General features: G+C 30.6%; 1 protein-coding gene across 1 annotated transcript in view; it reads left to right on the forward strand.

Moving 5' to 3' along the window:
- The window catches only part of LOC149773280 (uncharacterized), a 76257-nt gene that overhangs the window by 12409 nt on the left and 39996 nt on the right, over window positions 1-23852 (forward strand). The window contains exon 4 of the mRNA XM_089946504.1: window positions 3984-4212. Coding sequence (XP_089802630.1) covers window positions 3984-4212 — 229 coding nt within the window. The remainder of the gene's footprint in view (window positions 1-3983; window positions 4213-23852) is intronic.

Below are 23852 nucleotides of genomic sequence, written 5' to 3' on the forward strand. Positions count from 1 at the left end.
TGGTTAGTACAGGTATGTCATTTTGTAAGTTGAAGTGATACAATGGTTAGTACAGGTATGTCATTTTGTAAATTGAAGTAATACATTGGTTAGTACAGGTAAATCATTTTGTAAATTGAAGTGATACAGTGGTTAGTATGGGTATGTCATATTTGTAAATTGAAGTGATACAATGGTTAGTACAGGTAAATCATTTTGTAAATTGAAGTGATACAATGGTTAGTACTGGTATGTCATTTTGTAAGTTGAAGTAATACAATGGTTAGTACAGGTATGTCATTTTGTAAATTGAAGTAATACATTGGTTAGTACAGGTAAATCATTTTGTAAATTGAAGTGATACAATGGTTAGTACAGGTATGTCATTTTGTAAATTGAAGTGATACAATGGTTAGTACAGGTATGTCATTTTTGTAAATTGAAGTGATACAGTGGCTAGTACAGGTATGTCATTTTTGTAAATTGAAGTGATACAATGGTTAGTACAGGTATGTCATATTTGTAAATTGAAGTGATACAATGGTTAGTACAGGTATGTCATTTTTGTAAATTGAAGTAATACAATGGTTAGTACAGGTATGTCATTTTGTAAATTGAAGTGATGGATAGTAGGATGGATATATTTGATATTTTGGGATAACATAATTTCAGCTGCAACTACTACTAATAATAATAATAAGAAGAAGAAGAATATAGCAGATTGTGATTGTCCTAAAATTAATTAGGATAGAAATTGATTTATATTTAGAAAGAAAAACAAAACAGCAAAAAGCTAAATAAATATAAAATAAATAAACAAAATAAGAAAAATAGATTTGATAAATAATAAATTAAAAAATAAATGTCAGTGTATTAAGAGAATGATATGTAATGATTTTATTTCCCTAATTTTGAATGTTGTTTAATATTTAATAATTTATTTACATTTGGAAACTCATGTATAGAAGTCAGTGTTATTAAAGGATGATTTCTGCTCTTATCATACTTGAATACCCACATTCTTTGGTCTGATATATCTCATTGCATTAGTGCAGTTTGATTTGATTTTTTTTTACACAGCATAAATAATGGCATGCAGTTACATTTTATAATTCCTGATTTTTATATAGTTTGTTGCAAGTTTAACAATATGGCTTAGAATGAAAGCTACAGTGTTGGCACCACTAGATATGCCTTACTTGTGTTAAAGGCTTCATGGAATAAGCCAAATAAATGTTGTTTTTCTACACAATAACATCATCTGGAATTTAAAAAATGTTGATTTGAAACATTATAAAAAGATGAAAGCAATTTGTCAAAAGAGATATCAATGACATATTATTTAATAATGATTACACCAAAATACACCTCATCAAACCTGATAGTATGCTTGCAAGAACAGAGCCGCATGCGATGAAGTAAATAGCATATTTAATGTGAGTTAATACACAAATTTGTATTGACCCAAATGCATACTATTATTTAAATAAAGTTTGCAAATCAAATTTACAGCTGCTCAATAAAAACATATGTTGAATTTATACAGAAAGCAGATTATTTTAAATAACAAAGGATGAATAAACATATACAATAACTTTTGAGAGACATCCATTGGAATGGTAATAAATGACATCAATCAAATGAACCCTATATTTGAAAAGATTGAAGAAGCTGTGCAAATTGCTGAAAATAAAATAACTGTTATAGATGGATAATCATTCAGGCTTATAAATAGATCATAAAGACAATTTATTAGATGAAATATTGACTGGGTGCTTTTATTTTGATATAAATTATATACCACAAGGACAATTGTCCATCATAGACAACCAGAACATAGCATTATTTAAGATGTCTTTACTTTGATCTGCAAGTACTGTGGTTTGCACAAGTATTACTTAGTTGTGGGGACAAATTTAACAGGACCCAAATGAAATGAAAATTACTGAAATGAATGATTGGTATAATCAGGCCCACAGTAAGAGCCATCTTGAAAATCCTTTTTCCCCCTTCAAAATGGATGGTCATATTAATATGGGGTTTTAATCAAAAGTCTTGTGGTGACATCAGATTGGACCTAAATGAAAGTGCTGCCATTCTGACATCCAGTATGACCAAAATGACTTCTGTCACTAATATCTTGTTACTTCAACTCCTCCACAATGGAAATTCATATCAACATGGGATTTACAGAAGATTCCTTATGATATCTAATTGGTTTTAAATTAAACCTCCAATATGATTACCATTGTGATCATTTTATTTAGTCTGAAAATGTAATTATTTGTCATTGTTTTAAATGGCATCTAGTTGGTCCTAAATGGAAATGGTTCCCATCTTTCAGCCATTGTGACTGCCAGAACTGCTAACTTGAAAATCTTGTTATTATGGATAAATATGACAGAAGGTTTTCGCACTCAGCAGGTAGAAAAAAAAGTAATGGTCTTATCTTGAATTCCTGGAAAATCATTTTTAGCCAGTAATGCATCAGTCCCTTCAAAGGACTCCTGTTTTTTTAATGGAAAACATTCAAATAATGCATGTTCTTGACCTACAGCTCTTATACTCTAGTAAGCCAGGTGAGAAATATCAGGCACACTTTGGCCTCTTGTTTACCCAAACACAGTACATAAAGTTAAACTTACATTTATTTATGCATATTGTAAATTGAGTTGTAGGCTTTCTTAGAGGGTGAAAAATACTTTTCTGCATTGCATAAAATATTCACATTATACAGTACTTATATTCTTTCAAAATATTGCCTTGGAGACTATATTATAAAGCACATTCTTTCAAAATATTGCCTTGCAGACTATATTATAAGGCATATTCTTTCAAAATATTGCCTTGGAGACTATATTATAAGGCATATTCTTTCAAAATATTGCCTTGGAGACTATATTATAAAGCACATTCTTTCAAAATATTGCCTTGCAGACTATATTATAAGGCATATTCTTTCAAAATATTGCCTTGCAGACTATATTATAAGGCATATTCTTTCAAAATATTGCCTTGGAGACTATATTATAAGGCATATTCTTTCAAAATATTGCCTTGGAGACTATATTATAAAGCACATTCTTTCAAAATATTGCCTTGTAGACTATATTATAAAGCACATTCTTTCAAAATATTGCCTTGCAGACTATATTATAAGGCATATTCTTTCAAAATATTGCCTTGCAGACTATATTATAAGGCATATTCTTTCAAAATATTGCCTTGGAGACTATATTATAAAGCACATTCTTTCAAAATATTGCCTTGCAGACTATATTATAAGGCATATTCTTTCAAAATATTGCCTTGGAGACTATATTATAAAGCACATTCTTTCAAAATATTGCCTTGTAGACTATATTATAAAGCACATTCTTTCAAAATATTGCCTTGGAGACTATATTATAAAGCACATTCTTTCAAAATATTGCCTTGCAGACTGTATTATAAAGCACATTCTTTCAAAATATTGCCTTGGAGACTATATTTTAAGGCACATTCTTTCAAAATATTGCCTTGGAGACTATATTATAAGGCACATTCTTTCAAAATATTGCCTTGGAGACTATATTTTAAGGCACAGTGAAACTTGATCATCTTGCTTTTTCCACTGAAGTGGTTACTTGCAAGGGAAGCATTTTACCCAAATCATCCTTCTGCACAAGCATGAACACTGTACATGAGAAACAAAAGCAAGCCAACCATTGGCTGTTACTTTCTGGATGATGAAGATGTCTGATGGTAGTCATATACATGCTTCTATGTCATTATTTTGTGTGTTATTATATAATGTAGTAATTGCATAGCTATAAACTATGACTCTCACATCGGATTACTTCTATCTTTAACCATAGATCATTTGCATATTCATGTATTTTTTATGGGATTTTTGTTGTTGTTTTTCATCATGATCATGATAGATGAAGTAAAATGTTAGCACAGATATATGTGTACTGATGTCATACCCAGGTAAAAAAGGAAACTTTAATCAAACATTCCAGGGCCAGTCAGCATCATCTCCGTATGAAGTCTATACAACACTTAATCCAACAGGAACAGGAGGCCCATGTGTATTACCAGAACAATTCTACACAAGCACCCTAGATTTACAACAGAACACCACACTGAGTGATAACAGTGACAAAGTATTGATTTTCTCCTGTAGAGTTGGGTATCCAGGTTCTAACATGAACATCATTGCATCTGGGTCACAGACTATCAGATTTGCTGGTATGCAGAACAAAGTGTAACACACACTCACACACACACACACACACACACACACACACACACACACACATATGCACATATGCACACACACAGATGCACACTCACAGAGCATTGATAATAAGCTATATGTCCATATGGACATAATAAAAAGACAATTTAAATAAACATGCACCAACTAGGCACATTGTGTATATACAGTACAACTAAGCACATTGTGTATATACAGTACAACTAAGCACATTGTGTATATACAGTACAACTAGGCACAATGTGTATATACAGTACAACTAGGCACATTGTGTATATACAGTACAACTAGGCACATTGTGTATATACAGCATAACTAGGTACATTGTGTACATACAATACAACTAGGCTCATTGTGTACATATAGTACAACTAGGTATATTGTACATATACAGTACAACTTGGCAAATTGTGTATATACAGTACATCTAGGCACATTGTGTATATACAGTACAACTAGGCACATTGTGTATATACAGTATGTCTAGGCACATTGTGTATATACAGTACAACTAGGCACATTGTGTATATACAGTACAACTAGGTACATTGTGTATATACAGTACAACTAAGTACATTGTGTATATACAGTACAACTAGGTACATTGTGTATATACAGTACAACTAGGTACATTGTGTATATACAGTACAACTAGGCCCATTGTGTATATACAGTACAACTAGGCCCATTGTGTACATACAGTACAACTAGGTACATTGTGTATATACAGTACAACTAGGCACATTGTGTATATACAGTACAACTAAGTACATTGTGTATATACAGTTCAACTAGGTACATTGTGTATATACAGTACAACTAGGTACATTGTGTATATACAGTACAACTAGGTACATTGTGTATATACAGTACAACTAAGTACATTGTGTATATACAGTACAACTAGGCACATTGTGTATATACAGTACAACTAGGTACATTGTGTATATACAGTTCAACTAGGTACATTGTGTATATACAGTACAACTAGGTACATTGTGTATATACAGTACAACTAGGCACATTGTGTATATACAGTACAACTAGGTACATTGTGTATATACAGTACAACTAGGTACATTGTGTATATACAGTACAACTAGGTACATTGTGTATATACAGTACAACTAGGTACATTGTGTATATACAGTACAACTAGGCACATTGTGTATATACAGTACAACTAGGCACATTGTGTATATACAGTACAACTAGGCACATTGTGTATATACAGTACAAAAACAGAAGTGGAAGGTTAGTGAATGTATACTTAAAGTTGTACCATATTTGTCAAATCAAATGGGTTCCACTTTTAATCTATTGAATTTGATTATAATTAAATGGATTTATATTTTCTGTAATTTCCTTTGGGATTCTGTTTCCAATTAGTCATCCTGAGTTTTGAAAACTTTTCTATAAGAATTCTTTATTTGGTTTTGGGATGAAGAGGTGATTAACTGAAATTGATCTTAAATTGGGCATGCTGCTTGTTGTCAAGCATGAAATAGTTCATTGAGATATAAAGGAGCCATAGTGTTTGAAACTGTGTGCATAAGTCTACCCTTTCTCAAAAATATTCATCCTCTTACTGTTAACATTTCAAAATTTTGATTGCATCTGGGATGTTTTTGGCATCATTTAAGATGAGTCCGCAAGCTCTATTTTGCAAGCAGAATAATTTGTAAATATTCATGTCAGAAGTTTTTCTCCTGATAACATTGCAGTAGTCTTGGTATGGTTGTATATAACATTTGTAATATATTAACCTATGTTTAGTTGACATATATTGCCTTACTGTGCTAAACAATAACAGATATGAGTTGACTTTATACCATATAACTTGAATATGTTCATTCCTTGCAAATTTGTCAACTTTCACCCCTGGGATTTTGTCATGGACAATCATTTGTAGTCTATTTTCATTAAACTTAAGATTGACATTGTTATTTTCCAGTTTCACTCTCTTTGTTTGGTAGTAATCATTAGTACTTTAGTCTTGTTTGCATTCATGTAATTTTCCTTGCACCAGGAATGAATTCTAAGTAAAACCCAACCAGACTGCATATGTATCCATGGTCTATCCATTAAATTAATTATAGTGGAAATGTTTGTGTTGCATATTCCAACCTCACCAATATCCTCCTCCGTGCTTACTCCATCCTTAGAATGGTCATCCAGGGGAAGGATGTCATAATGTGAAGTTGTTACAAAAGTAGTATGCATCTTCCATCTTTGAATCCATATTTTTAAGAAGAAATAGTTGTAAAATACCAGTTAAATGTTTTCAACATTATTCTTTGAACATCTCCCAGGGACCTCAGGTAGGATTCAGGGATGACATCCTTCTTGAAGATCACTACAACATAGCTGCAAAGTTTGAAAAATTACACACAGTGGTATCAAGAGATGAGGTAATGTAATTTGGGAGATTTTCGTATTGTAGCAGTAACAAATATTAAGCCTAGCTAACTGTTTGGTCAGTGGGATTGGCATAAATAGAAGAATAGATGAAATATTTTGACTGACTGCATTTGATGGAACCATGATCCAAATAAAAGTCTGTGGCATCATGTCTAGTTAGTCCAAAATGAAAATCATGCCAGTCTAATAGTTTTGTGGATTTAATTTATTTCAATTATTTTTTGGAATTACAAAGTGCTCAGACTTTAGAATCTAGTAGCTGTTTTGGAATTACTGTAAATTCATTAACATTTTGGATTTTATCATTGTGATAGATCAATGCTAGTAGTACATGAGCACAAATGATTGAATTTCATTGACATTATCATTTGAAGTCATTCACACAGTGCTTTTGGACTTGAGATAGACATATTAGGACTATTTATAATTTCATTTACCATGCTATAACTTAATGTAAATTTTCACTTCTATTTTAGGGTAATAAATTATTCCATCAGTTTTAGAAAACTTGTTGATTTTCAATTTTATAAATTACCTAGTTTAAGACCATAGTGTGGTAATGAAATTCAACAGTTAACTTTCATTGTCAAAACTAGTTCTTTGACAATGGAATTATTAATTGGAATTACAAAGTGCTCAGACTTTAGGATCTAGTAGCTGTTTGGAATTACAGTAAATTCATTGTGACATAATGGCACATCAACACAGTATATTGAACTTTATTCAGTTTACCACTTCTAGTCATTCACAATGCTCAATAATTTTATTCAGATTACCACTTCTATTCATTCACAATGCTCAATAACTTTATTCACATTACCACTTCTATTCATTCACAATGCTCAATAACTTTATTCACATTACCACTTCTAGTCATTTACAATGCTCAATAACTTTATTCAGATTACCACTTCTATTCATTCACAATGCTCAATAACTTTATTCGGATTACCACTTCTATTCATTCACAATGGGGGCCCCGAGTGGCCGAGTGGTCTAAAGCGCTCTCCGTTACGGATCACTGCCATCTCACCTCTGTCTGCATAGGTTCAAGTCTCAGATTCAGCCAATGTGGGTATGTGAGAAAGCTTGCCAGTAGCTTCTCGAGGGTCGGTGGTTCTTTCCGACGTTTTCCCGGGTTCTTCCTCCACCATTAATACTGGCCGCCATGTATAGCCTATTGTGTGTGAAAAATGGCATTAAACCCTACAACAACAACATTCACAATGTTCAACACAATATATTTAACTTATTCAGATTACCACTTCTATTCATTCATAATGCTCAATAATTTTATTCAGATTACCACTTCTATTCATTCACAATACTCAATACTTTATTCAGATTACCACTTTTATTCATTCATGATGCTTAATACTTTTGTTCAGATTACCACTTCTATTCATTCACAATGCTCAATAACTTTATTCAGATTACCACTTCTATTCATTCATAATGCTTAATACTTTTATTCAGATTACCACTTCTATTCATTCACAATGCTCAATAACTTTATTCACATTACCACTTCTATTCATTCACAATGCTCAATAACTTTATTCACATTACCACTTCTATTCATTCACAATGCTCAATAACTTTATTCAGATTACCACTTCTATTCATTCATAATGCTTAATACTTTTATTCAGATTACCACTTCTATTCATTCACAATGCTCAATAACTTTATTCAGATTACCACTTCTATTCATTCATAATGCTCAATAATTTTATTCAGATTACCACTTCTATTCATTCATAATGCTCGATACTTTATTCAGATTACCACTTATATTCATTCATAATGCTCAATAATTTTATTCAGATTACCACTTCTATTAATTCACACTGCTCAATAATTTTGGACTTGTGAGGTAACTTTTAGGACTATTTAGAATTTCATTCACCATGTTGGAAGTCATTGATAATATTTCACTTCTATTTTAGGGAACTAAGTTATATGATCAGTTTTACAAAACATGTTGGTTTTCATTCTTTTCTATTACTCATTTTAAGACCATAGTGTGGTAACACAGTTCAGCAGTTAATTTTCATTGTCAAAACTAGCTCTTTGATGATGGAATTTTCACAAGTACTTTGCCTTGAATTCAATGGTGTATTAAGTTTAACAATGCATATATTCTGTATAAATGTATATATTCTGTATACGTGTATATATATATTCTGTTTAAATGTATATGTGTTCTGTATAAATGTATATATTATGGAATACATTTTGTTTTCTTTGAAAGAGGGAGAGAGTCAAAGAGACTGACTTTTCCCATTCTCCCCATATTCGTTAAAGGATTATGTGCACAAATGTTGCTTTTAAAGAAAAAATCATATAATAAAATCAGATGAGATGAAATGTATTATTTGGTGACAGAGATCTAATCTATCCTTGATGTGAGTTCATGTCAATACTGTGTGTGTCTGTGTGTGTGTGATAATATCAGTATTTAGCTTTTATATAAAACTATGACCTGTGACTCAGTTATGAAAGGTGTGAATAATCAAAGTTGGGCATGATTTATTTAAACTAGCAGTTAATGAATGAAGAGCAAAAGGTTAGGATTTCTCAAATCTTTATGACTTTTCCTTCTCAGTTTGGATAAGAAATATAATTAAAAGGGAAGTTAGCAACTAAAGATTGAATTAGGAAATGTAAAAGATGAATTAAAAAGGCAGTTACAATCCATTCTGGTGATTACATGATTCATTAGCCCACCCCTTTTTTGCCCCCATGATTTAATGAAAATGAGAAGACTTTTCAATCTTGCTGCACTCAGACAGTTATTTTATTTTTGCCCCAATGATTGAATAAAAATGAGAAGACTTTTCAATCTTGCTGCACTCAGACAGTTATTTTATTTTTGCCCTCATGATTTAATAAAAATGAGAAGACTTTCCAATCTTGCTGCACTCAGTCAGTTATTTTATTTTTGCCCCCATGATTTAATAAAAGTGAGAAGACTTTTCAATCTTGCTGCACTCAGACAGTTATTTTATTTTTGCCCTCATGATTTAATAAAAATGAGAAGACTTTCCAATCTTGCTGCACTTAGACAGTTATTTTATTTTTGCCCCCATGATTTAATAAAAATGAGAAGACTTTTCAATCTTGCTGCACTCAGACAGTTATTTTATTTTTGCCCCCATGATTTAATAAAAATGAGAAGACTTTTCAATCTTGCTGCACTCAGACAGTTATTTTATTTTTGCCCTCATGATTTTATAAAAATAAGAAGACTTTTCAATCTTGCTGCACTCAGACAATTATTTTATTTTTGCCCTCATGATTTAATAAAAGTGAGAAGACTTTCCAATCTTGCTGCACTGAGACAGTTATTTTATTTTTGCCCCTATGATTTAATAAAAATGAGAAGACTTCTCAATCTTGCTGCACTCAGACAGTTATTTTATTTTTGCCCCCACGATTTAATAAAAATGAGAAGACTTTTCAGTCTTGTTGCACTCAGACAGTTATTTTATTTTTGCCCTCATGATTTAATAAAAATGAGAAGACTTTCCAATCTTGCTGCACTCAGTCAGTTATTTTATTTTTGCCCCCATGATTTAATAAAAGTGAGAAGACTTTTCAATCTTGCTGCACTCAGACAGTTATTTTATTTTTGCCCTCATGATTTAATAAAAATGAGAAGACTTTCCAATCTTGCTGCACTTAGACAGTTATTTTATTTTTGCCCCCATGATTTAATAAAAATGAGAAGACTTTTCAATCTTGCTGCACTCAGACAGTTATTTTATTTTTGCCCTTATGATTTAATAAAAATGAGAAGACTTTTCAATCTTGCTGCACTCAGACAGTTATTTTATTTTTGCCCTCATGATTTTATAAAAATAAGAAGACTTTTCAATCTTGCTGCACTCAGACAATTATTTTATTTTTGCCCCCATGATTTAATAAAAATGAGAAGACTTTCCAATCTTGCTGCACTGAGACAGTTATTTTATTTTTGCCCCCATGATTTAATAAAAATGAGAAGACTTCTCAATCTTGCTGCACTCAGACAGTTATTTTATTTTTGCCCCCACGATTTAATAAAAATGAGAAGACTTTTCAATCTTGTTGCACTCAGACAGTTATTTTATTTTTGCCCTCATGATTTAATAAAAATGAGAAGACTTTTCAATCTTGCTGCACTCAGACAATTATTTTATTTTTGCCCCCATGATTTAATAAAAATGAGAAGACTTTTCAATCTTGCTGCACTCAGACAATTATTTTATTTTTGCCCCCACGATTTAATAAAAATGAGAAGACTTTTCAATCTTGATGCACTAAGACAATTATTTTATTTTTGCCCCCATGATTTAATAAAAATGAGAAGACTTTTCAATCTTGCTGCACTGAGACAATTATTTTATTTTTGCCCCTATGATTTAATAAAAGTGAGAAGACTTTTCAATCTTGCTGCACTCAGACAATTATTTTATTTTTGCCCCCATGATTTAATAAAAATGAGAAGACTTTTCAATCTTGCTGCACTCAGACAATTATTTTATTTTTGCCCCCATTATTTACTAAAAATGAGAAGACTTTTCAATCTTGCTGCACTGAGACAATTATTTTATTTTTGCCCCCATGATTTAATAAAAGTGAGAAGACTTTCCAATCTTGCTGCACTGAGACAATTATTTTATTTTTGCCCCCATGATTTAATAAAAGTGAGAAGACTTTTCAATCTTGCTGCACTCAGACAATTATTTTATTTTTGCCCCCATGATTTAATAAAAATGAGAAGACTTTTCAATCTTGCTGCACTCAGAGTTATTTTATTTTTGCCCCCATGATTTAATAAAAATGAGAAGACTTTTCAATCTTGATGCACTAAGACAATTATTTTATTTTTGCCCCCATGATTTAATAAAAATGAGAAGACTTTTCAATCTTGCTGCACTGAGACAATTATTTTATTTTTGCCCCTATGATTTAATAAAAGTGAGAAGACTTTTCAATCTTGCTGCACTCAGACAATTATTTTATTTTTGCCCCCATGATTTAATAAAAATGAGAAGACTTTTCAATCTTGCTGCACTCAGACAATTATTTTATTTTTGCCCCCATGATTTACTAAAAATGAGAAGACTTTTCAATCTTGCTGCACTGAGACAATTATTTTATTTTTGCCCCCATGATTTAATAAAAGTGAGAAGACTTTTCAATCTTGCTGCTCTGAGACAATTATTTTATTTTTGCCCCTATGATTTAATAAAAGTGAGAAGACTTTTCAATCTTGCTGCACTCAGACAATTATTTTATTTTTGCCCCCATGATTTAATAAAAATGAGAAGACTTTTCAATCTTGCTGCACTCAGAGTTATTTTATTTTTGCCCCCATGATTTAATAAAAATGAGAAGACTTTTCAATCTTGATGCACTAAGACAATTATTTTATTTTTGCCCCCATGATTTAATAAAAATGAGAAGACTTTTCAATCTTGTTGCACTCAGACAGTTATTTTATTTTTGCCCCCATGATTTAATGAAAATGAGAAGACTTTTCAATCTTGCTGCACTCAGACAATTATTTTATTTTTGCCCCCATGATTTAATAAAAATGAGAAGACTTTTCAATCTTGCTGCACTCAGACAATTATTTTATTTTTGCCCCCATGATTTACTAAAAATGAGAAGACTTTTCAATCTTGCTGCACTAAGACAATTATTTTATTTTTGCCCCCATGATTTAATAAAAATGAGAAGACTTTCCAATCTTGCTGCACTGAGACAATTATTTTATTTTTGCCCCTATGATTTAATAAAAGTGAGAAGACTTTTCAATCTTGCTGCACTCAGACAATTATTTTATTTTTGCCCCCATGATTTAATAAAAATGAGAAGACTTTTCAATCTTGCTGCACTCAGACAATTATTTTATTTTTGCCCCCATGATTTAATAAAAATGAGAAGACTTTTCAATCTTGCTGCACTGAGACAATTATTTTATTTTTGCCCCCATGATTTAATAAAAGTGAGAAGACTTTTCAATCTTGCTGCTCTGAGACAATTATTTTATTTTTGCCCCCATGATTTAATAAAAGTGAGAAGACTTTTCAATCTTGCTGCACTGAGACAATTATTTTATTTTTGCCCCCATGATTTAATAAAAATGAGAAGACTTTCCAATCTTGCTGCACTGAGACAATTATTTTATTTTTGCCCCCATGATTTAATAAAAATGAGAAGACTTTCCAATCTTGCTGCACTGAGACATATATTTTATTTTTGCCCTCATGATTTAATAAAAATGAGAAGACTTTTCAATCTTGTTGCACTCAGACAGTTATTTTATTTTTGCCCCCATGATTTAATAAAAATGAGAAGACTTTCCAATCTTGCTGCACTGAGACAATTATTTTACAGGCAAATGTCATATAATGCTGTACCTGCCAAAGTACATTGCTTCATCAGTCATCAGTTATTGATAGTAGAATGATGTCATCAGTTATTGATAGTAGAATGATGTCATCAGTTATTGCTAGTAGATTGTTGTCATCAGTTATTGATAGTAGAATGTTGTCATCAGTTATTGATAGTAGAATGTTGTCATCAGTTATTGATAGTATAATGATGTCATCAGTTATTGATAGTAGAATGATGTCATCAGTTATTGCTAGTAGATTGTTGTCATCAGTTATTGATAGTAGAATGTTGTCATCAGTTATTGATAGTAGAATGTTGTCATCAGTTATTGATAGTATAATGATGTCATCAGTTATTAATAGTAGAATGATGTCATCAGTTATTGCTAGTAGATTGTTGTCATCAGTTATTGATAGTAGAATGTTGTCATCAGTTATTGATAGTAGAATGTTGTCATCAGTTATTGATAGTATAATGATGTCATCAGTTATTGCTAGTAGATTGTTGTCATCAGTTATTGATAGTAGAATGTTGTCATCAGTTATTGATAGTATAATGATGTCATCAGTTATTAATAGTAGAATGATGTCATCAGTTATTGCTAGTAGAATGTTGTCATCTGTTATTGATAGTAGAATGTTGTCATCAGTTATTGATAGTAGAATGTTGTCATCTGTTATTGATAGTAGAATGTTGTCATCAGTTATTGATAGTAGAATGTTGTCATCAGTTATTGATAGTAGAATGTTGTCATCAGTTATTGATAGTAGAATGTTGTCATCAGTTATTGATAGTAGAATGTTGTCATCAGTTATTGATAGTAGAATGTTGTCATCTGTTATTGATAGTATAATGATGTCATCAGTTATTGATAGTATAATGATGTCATCAGTTATTGATAGTAGAATGATGTCATCAGTTATTGCTAGTAGATTGTTGTCATCAGTTATTGATAGTAGAATGTTGTCATCAGTTATTGATAGTAGAATGTTGTCATCTGTTATTGATAGTAGATTGTTGTCATCAGTTATTGATATTAGAATGTTGTCATCAGTTATTGCTAGTAGATTGTTGTCATCTGTTATTGATAGTAGAATGTTGTCATCTGTTATTGATAGTATAATGATGTCATCAGTTATTGATAGTAGAATGTTGTCATCAGTTATTGATAGTATAATAATGTCATCAGTTATTGATAGTAGAATGATGTCATCAGTTATTGCTAGTAGATTGTTGTCATCAGTTATTGATAGTAGAATGTTGTCATCAGTTATTGATAGTAGAATGTTGTCATCAGTTATTGATAGTAGAATGTTGTCATCAGTTATTGATAGTAGAATGTTGTCATCTGTTATTGATAGTAGAATGTTGTCATCAGTTATTGATAGTAGAATGTTGTCATCAGTTATTGATAGTATAATGATGTCATCAGTTATTGATAGTAGAATGATGTCATCAGTTATTGCTAGTAGATTGTTGTCATCAGTTATTGATAGTAGAATGTTGTCATCAGTTATTGATAGTAGAATGTTGTCATCAGTTATTGATAGTAGAATGATGTCATCAGTTATTGATAGTAGAATGTTGTCATCAGATATTGATAGTAGAATGTTGTCATCAGTTATTGATAGTAGAATGTTGTCATCAGTTATTGATAGTAGAATGATGTCATCAGTTATTGCTAGTAGAATGTTGTCATCTGTTATTGATAGTAGAATGTTGTCATCAGTTATTGATAGTAGAATGTTGTCATCAGTTATTGATAGTAGAATGTTGTCATCAGTTATTGATAGTAGAATGTTGTCATCAGTTATTGATAGTATAATGATGTCATCAGTTATTCCTAGTAGATTGTTGTCATCAGTTATTGATAGTAGAATGTTGTCATCAGTTATTGATAGTAGAATGTTGTCATCAGTTATTGATAGTAGAATGATGTCATCAGTTATTGCTAGTAGAATGTTGTCATCTGTTATTGATAGTAGAATGTTGTCATCAGTTATTGATAGTAGAATGTTGTCATCTGTTATTGATAGTATAATGATGTCATCAGTTATTGATAGTATAATAATGTCATCAGTTATTGATAGTAGAATGATGTCATCAGTTATTGCTAGTAGATTGTTGTCATCAGTTATTGATAGTAGAATGTTGTCATCTGTTATTGATAGTATAATGATGTCATCAGTTATTAATAGTAGAATGATGTCATCAGTTATTGCTAGTAGATTGTTGTCATCTGTTATTGATAGTAGAATGTTGTCATCCGTTTTTGATAGTAGAATGTTGTCATCAGTTATTGATAGTAGAATGTTGTCATCAGTTATTGATAGTAGAATGTTGTCATCAGTTATTGATAGTATAATGATGTCATCAGTTATTGATAGTAGAATGATGTCATCAGTTATTGCTAGTAGAATGTTGTCATCTGTTAATGATAGTAGAATGTTGTCATCAGTTATTGATAGTAGAATGTTGTCATCAGTTATTGATAGTAGAATGATGTCATCAGTTATTGCTAGTAGAATGTTGTCATCTGTTATTGCTAGTAGAATGTTGTCATCTGTTATTGATAGTAGAATGTTGTCATCAGTTATTGACAGTAGAATGTTGTCATCAGTTATTGATAGTAGAATGTTGTCATCAGTTAATGATAGTAGAATGATGTCATCAGTTATTGATAGTAGAATGATGTCATCTGTTATTGATAGTAGAATGTTGTCATCAGTTATTGATAGTAGAATGTTGTCATCAGTTATTGATAGTAGAATGATGTCATCAGTTATTGATAGTAGAATGATGTCATCAGTTATTGCTAGTAGAATGTTGTCATCTGTTATTGATAGTAGAATGTTGTCATCAGTTATTGATAGTAAAATGTTGTCATCAGTTATTGATAGTAGAATGATGTCATCTGTTATTGATAGTAGAATGTTGTCATCAGTTATTGATAGTAGAATGAAGTCATCAGTTATTGATAGTAGAATGATGTTATCAGTTATTGATAGTAGAATGTTGTCATCAGTTATTGATAGTAGAATGTTGTCATCAGTTATTGATAGTAGAATGTTGTCATCAGTTATTGATAGTAGATTGTTGTCATCAGTTATTGATAGTAGAATGTTGTCATCAGTTATTGATAGTAGAATGTTGTCATCAGTTATTGATAGTAGATTGTTGTCATCAGTTATTGATAGTAGAATGTTGTCATCAGTTATTGATAGTAGAATGTTGTCATCAGTTATTGATAGTATCATGATGTCATCAGTTATTGCTAGTAGATTGTTGTCATCAGTTATTGATAGTAGAATGTTGTCATCAGTTATTGATAGTAGAATGTTGTCATCAGTTATTGATAGTAGATTGTTGTCATCAGTTATTGATAGTAGAATGTTGTCATCAGTTATTGATAGTAGAATGTTGTCATCAGTTATTGATAGTAGAATGATGTCATCAGTTATTGATAGTAGAATGATGTCATCAGTTATTGATAGTAGAATGTTGTCATCAGTTATTGCTAGTAGAATGTTGTCATCTGTTATTGCTAGTAGAATGTTGTCATCTGTTATTGATAGTAGAATGTTGTCATCAGTTATTGCTAGTAGAATGTTGTCATCAGTTATTGATAGTAGAATGTTGTCATCAGTTATTGATAGTAGAATGATGTCATCAGTTATTGATAGTAGAATGTTGTCATCAGTTATTGATAGTAGATTGTTGTCATCAGTTATTGATAGTAGAATGTTGTCATCAGTTATTGATAGTAGAATGTTGTCATCAGTTATTGATAGTAGAATGATGTCATCAGTTATTGATAGTAGAATGTTGTCATCTGTTATTGATAGTAGAATGTTGTCATCAGTTATTGATAGTAGAATGATGTCATCAGTTATTAATAGTAGAATGATGTCATCAGTTATTGCTAGTAGAATGTTGTCATCTGTTATTGATAGTAGAATGTTGTCATCAGTTATTGATAGTAGATTGTTGTCATCAGTTATTGATAGTAGAATGTTGTCATCAGTTATTGATAGTAGAATGTTGTCATCAGTTATTGATAGTAGATTGTTGTCATCAGTTATTGATAGTAGAATGTTGTCATCAGTTATTGATAGTAGAATGTTGTCATCAGTTATTGATAGTAGAATGATGTCATCAGTTATTGCTAGTAAAATGTTGTCATCTGTTATTGATAGTAGAATGTTGTCATCAGTTATTGATAGTAGAATGTTGTCATCAGTTATTGATAGTATAATGATGTCATCAGTTATTGCTAGTAGATTGTTGTCATCAGTTATTGATAGTAGAATGTTGTCATCAGTTATTGATAGTAGAATGTTGTCATCAGTTATTGATAGTAGAATGATGTCATCAGTTATTGATAGTAGAATGTTGTCATCAGTTATTGCTAGTAGTATGTTGTCATCTGTTATTGATAGTAGAATGTTGTCGTCTGTTATTGATAGTATAATGATGTCATCAGTTATTGATAGTATAATGATGTCATCAGTTATTGATAGTATAATAATGTCATCAGTTATTGATAGTAGAATGATGTCATCAGTTATTGATAGTATAATGATGTCATCAGTTATTGCTAGTAGATTGTTGTCATCAGTTATTGATAGTAGAATGTTGTCATCAGTTATTGATAGTAGAATGTTGTCATCTGTTATTGATAGTAGAATGATGTCATCAGTTATTGATAGTAGAATGTTGTCATCTGTTATTGATAGTAGAATGTTGTCATCAGTTATTGATAGTAGAATGTTGTCATCAGTTATTGATAGTAGAATGATGTCATCAGTTATTGCTAGTAGATTGTTGTCATCAGTTATTGATAGTAGAATGTTGTCATCAGTTATTGATAGCAGAGTGTTGTCATCAGTTATTGCTAGTAGATTGTTGTCATCTGTTATTGATAGTAGATTGTTGTCATCAGTTATTGATAGTAGAATGTTGTCATCAGTTATTGCTAGTAGAATGTTGTCATCTGTTATTGATAGTAGAATGTTGTCATCAGTTATTGATAGTAGAATGTTGTCATCAGTTATTGATAGTAGAATGTTGTCATCAGTTATTGATAGTATAATGATGTCATCAGTTATTGATAGTAGAATGTTGTCATCAGTTATTGAGAGTAGAATGATGTCATCTGTTATTGATAGTAGATTGTTGTCATCAGTTATTGATGGTAGAATGATGTCATCAGTTATTGCTAGTAGAATGTTGTCATCTGTTATTGATAGTAGAATGTTGTCATCAGTTATTGATAGTAGAATGTTGTCATCAGTTATTGATAGTATAATGATGTCATCAGTTATTGCTAGTAGATTGTTGTCATCAGTTATTGATAGTAGAATGTTGTCATCAGTTATTGATAGTAGAATGTTGTCATCAGTTATTGATAGTAGAATGATGTCATCAGTTATTGCTAGTAGAATGTTGTCATCTGTTATTGATAGTAGAATGTTGTCATCAGTTATTGATAGTAGAATGTTGTCATCTGTTATTGATAGTAGAATGTTGTCATCAGTTATTGATAGTAGAATGTTGTCATCAGTTATTGATAGTATAATGATGTCATCAGATATTAATAGTAGAATGATGTCATCAGTTATTGCTAGTAGATTGTTGTCATCAGTTATTGATAGTAGAATGTTGTCATCAGTTATTGATAGTAGAATGTTGTCATCTGTTATTGATAGTAGAATGTTGTCATCAGTTATTGATAGTATAATGATGTCATCAGTTATTAATAGTAGAATGATGTCATCAGTTATTGCTAGTAGATTGTTGTCATCAGTTATTGATAGTAGAATGTTGTCATCAGTTATTGATAGTAGAATGTTGTCATCAGTTATTGCTAGTAGATTGTTGTCATCAGTTATTGATAGTAGACTGTTGTCATCTGTTATTGATAGTAGAATGTTGTCATCAGTTATTGCTAGTAGAATGTTGTCATCTGTTATTGATAGTAGAATGTTGTCATCAGTTATTGATAGTAGAATGTTGTCATCAGTTATTGATAGTATAATGATGTCATCAGTTATTAATAGTAGAATGATGTCATCAGTTATTGCTAGTAGATTGTTGTCATCAGTTATTGATAGTAGAATGTTGTCATCAGTTATTGATAGTAGAATGTTGTCATCAGTTATTGATAGGAGAATGTTGTCATCTGTTTTTGATAGTAGATTGTTGTCATCAGTTATTGATAGTAGAATGTTGTCATCTGTTATTGATAGTAGAATGTTGTCATCAGTTATTGATAGTAGAATGTTGTCATCAGTTATTGATAGTATAATGATGTCATCAGTTATTGATAGTAGAATGTTGTCATCTGTTTTTGATAGTAGAATGTTGTCATCTGTTATTGATAGTAGAATGTTGTCATCAGTTATTGATAGTATAATGATGTCATCAGTTATTAATAGTAGAATGATGTCATCAGTTATTGCTAGTAGATTGTTGTCATCAGTTATTGATAGTAGAATGTTGTCATCAGTTATTGATAGTAGAATGTTGTCATCAGTTATTGCTAGTAGATTTTTGTCATCAGTTATTGATAGTAGAATGTTGTCATCTGTTATTGATAGTAGAATGTTGTCATCAGTTATTGCTAGTAGAATGTTGTCATCTGTTATTGATAGTAGAATGTTGTCATCAGTTATTGATAGTAGAATGTTGTCATCAGTTATTGATAGTATAATGATGTCATCAGTTATTAATAGTAGAATGATGTCATCAGTTATTGCTAGTAGATTGTTGTCATCAGTTATTGATAGTAGAATGTTGTCATCAGTTATTGATAGTAGAATGTTGTCATCTGTTATTGATAGTAGAATGTTGTCATCAGTTATTGATAGTATAATGATGTCATCAGTTATTAATAGTAGAATGATGTCATCAGTTATTGCTAGTAGATTGTTGTCATCAGTTATTGATAGTAGAATGTTGTCATCAGTTATTGATAGTAGAATGTTGTCATCAGTTTTTGATAGTAGAATGTTGTCATCTGTTATTGATAGTAGAATGTTGTCATCAGTTATTGATAGTAGAATGTTGTCATCTGTTATTGATAGTAGAATGATGTCATCAGTTATTGCTAGTAGAATGTTGTCATCTGTTATTGATAGTATAATTATGTCATCAGTTATTGATAGTAGAATGTTGTCATCTGTTTTTGATAGTAGAATGTTGTCATCTGTTATTGATAGTATAATGATGTCATCAGTTATTAATAGTAGAATGATGTCATCAGTTATTGCTAGTAGATTGTTGTCATCAGTTATTGATAGTAGAATGTTGTCATCAGTTATTGATAGTAGAATGTTGTCATCAGTTATTGATAGTAGAATGTTGTCATCTGTTATTGATAGTAGATTGTTGTCATCAGTTATTGATAGTAGAATGTTGTCATCAGTTATTGCTAGTAGAATGTTGTCATCAGTTATTGATAGTATAATGATGTCATCAGTTATTGATAGTAGAATGTTGTCATCAGTTATTGATAGTAGAATGTTGTCATCAGTTATTGATAGTAGAATGTTGTCATCAGTTATTGATAGTAGAATGTTGTCATCAGTTATTGATAGTAGAATGTTGTCATCTGTTATTGATAGTAGATTGTTGTCATCAGTTATTGATAGTAGAATGTTGTCATCAGTTATTGCTAGTAGAATGTTGTCATCAGTTATTGATAGTAGAATGTTGTCATCAGTTATTGCTAGTAGATTGTTGTCATCAGTTATTGATAGTAGAATGATGTCATCTGTTTTTGATAGTAGAATGTTGTCATCAGTTATTGATAGTAGAATGTTGTCATCTGTTATTGATAGTAGAATGATGTCATCAGTTATTGATAGTAGAATGTTGTCATCAGTTATTGATAGTAGAATGTTGTCATCAGTTATTGATAGTATAATGATGTCATCAGTTATTGATAGTAGAATGTTGTCATCAGTTATTGATAGTAGAATGTTGTCATCAGTTATTGATAGTAGAATGTTGTCATCAGTTATTGATAGTAGAATGTTGTCATCAGTTATTGATAGTAGAATGTTGTCATCTGTTATTGATAGTAGATTGTTGTCATCAGTTATTGATAGTAGAATGTTGTCATCAGTTATTGCTAGTAGAATGTTGTCATCAGTTATTGATAGTAGAATGTTGTCATCAGTTATTGCTAGTAGATTGTTGTCATCAGTTATTGATAGTAGAATGTTGTCATCTGTTTTTGATAGTAGAATGTTGTCATCAGTTATTGATAGTAGAATGTTGTCATCTGTTATTGATAGTAGAATGATGTCATCAGTTATTGATAGTAGAATGTTGTCATCAGTTATTGCTAGTAGATTGTTGTCATCAGTTATTGATAGTAGAATGTTGTCATCTGTTTTTGATAGTAGAATGTTGTCATCAGTTATTGATAGTAGAATGTTGTCATCTGTTATTGATAGTAGAATGATGTCATCAGTTATTGATAGTATAATGATGTCATCAGTTATTGATAGTAGAATGTTGTCATCTGTTTTTGATAGTAGAATGTTGTCATCTGTTATTGATAGTATAATGATGTCATCAGTTATTAATAGTAGAATGATGTCATCAGTTATTGCTTGTAGATTGTTGTCATCAGTTATTGATAGTAGAATGTTGTCATCAGTTATTGATAGTAGAATGTTGTCATCAGTTATTGATAGTAGAATGTTGTCATCTGTTATTGATAGTAGATTGTTGTCATCAGTTATTGATAGTAGAATGTTGTCATCAGTTATTGCTAGTAGAATGTTGTCATCAGTTATTGATAGTATAATGATGTCATCAGTTATTGATAGTAGAATGTTGTCATCAGTTATTGCTAGTAGATTGTTGTCATCAGTTATTGATAGTAGAATGTTGTCATCAGTTATTGATAGTAGAATGTTGTCATCTGTTATTGATAGTAGAATGTTGTCATCAGTTATTGATAGTATAATGATGTCTTCAGTTATTAATAGTAGAATGATGTCATCAGTTATTGCTAGTAGATTGTTGTCATCAGTTATTGATAGTAGAATGTTGTCATCAGTTATTGATAGTAGAATGTTGTCATCAGTTTTTGATAGTAGAATGTTGTCATCTGTTATTGATAGTAGAATGTTGTCATCAGTTATTGATAGTAGAATGTTGTCATCTGTTATTGATAGTAGAATGATGTCATCAGTTATTGCTAGTAGAATGTTGTCATCTGTTATTGATAGTATAATGATGTCATCAGTTATTGATAGTAGAATGTTGTCATCTGTTTTTGATAGTAGAATGTTGTCATCTGTTATTGATAGTATAATGATGTCATCAGTTATTAATAGTAGAATGATGTCATCAGTTATTGCTAGTAGATTGTTGTCATCAGTTATTGATAGTAGAATGTTGTCATCAGTTATTGATAGTAGAATGTTGTCATCAGTTATTGATAGTAGAATGTTGTCATCTGTTATTGATAGTATATTGTTGTCATCAGTTATTGATAGTAGAATGTTGTCATCAGTTATTGCTAGTAGAATGTTGTCATCAGTTATTGATAGTATAATGATGTCATCAGTTATTGATAGTAGAATGTTGTCATCAGTTATTGATAGTATAATGTTGTCATCAGTTATTGATAGTAGAATGTTGTCATCAGTTATTGATAGTAGAATGTTGTCATCAGTTATTGATAGTAGAATGTTGTCATCTGTTATTGATAGTAGATTGTTGTCATCAGTTATTGATAGTAGAATGTTGTCATCAGTTATTGCTAGTAGAATGTTGTCATCAGTTATTGATAGTAGAATGTTGTCATCAGTTATTGCTAGTAGATTGTTGTCATCAGTTATTGATAGTAGAATGTTGTCATCTGTTTTTGATAGTAGAATGTTGTCATCAGTTATTGATAGTAGAATGTTGTCATCTGTTATTGATAGTAGAATGATGTCATCAGTTATTGATAGTAGAATGTTGTCATCTGTTATTGATAGTATAATGATGTCATCAGTTATTGATAGTAGAATGTTGTCATCTGTTTTTGATAGTAGAATGTTGTCATCTGTTATTGATAGTATAATGATGTCATCAGTTATTAATAGTAGAATGATGTCATCACTTATTGCTAGTAGATTGTTGTCATCAGTTATTGATAGTAGAATGTTGTCATCAGTTATTGATAGTAGAATGTTGTCATCAGTTATTGATAGTAGAATGTTGTCATCTGTTATTGATAGTAGATTGTTGTCATCAGTTATTGATAGTAGAATCTTGTCATCAGTTATTGCTAGTAGAATGTTGTCATCAGTTATTGATAGTATAATGATGTCATCAGTTATTGATAGTAGAATGTTGTCATCAGTTATTGATAGTAGAATGTTGTCATCAGTTACTGATAGTAGAATGTTGTCATCAGTTATTGATAGTAGAATGTTGTCATCAGTTATTGCTAGTAGAATGTTGTCATCAGTTATTGATAGTAGAATGTTGTCATCAGTTATTGATAGTAGAATGTTGTCATCTGTTATTGATAGTAGAATGATGTCATCAGTTATTGATAGTAGAATGTTGTCATCTGTTATTGATAGTATAATGATGTCATCAGTTATTGATAGTAGAATGTTGTCATCTGTTTTTGATAGTAGAATGTTGTCATCTGTTATTGATAGTATAATGATGTCATCAGTTATTAATAGTAGAATGATGTCATCAGTTATTGCTAGTAGATTGTTGTCATCAGTTATTGATAGTAGAATGTTGTCATCAGTTATTGATAGTAGAATGTTGTCATCAG

The sequence above is a fragment of the Sinohyriopsis cumingii genome, unplaced genomic scaffold (genome assembly GCF_028554795.1).
Source record: "Sinohyriopsis cumingii isolate HCF-2022 unplaced genomic scaffold, ASM2855479v2 utg000695l, whole genome shotgun sequence".
NCBI lineage: Eukaryota > Metazoa > Mollusca > Bivalvia > Unionida > Unionidae > Sinohyriopsis > Sinohyriopsis cumingii.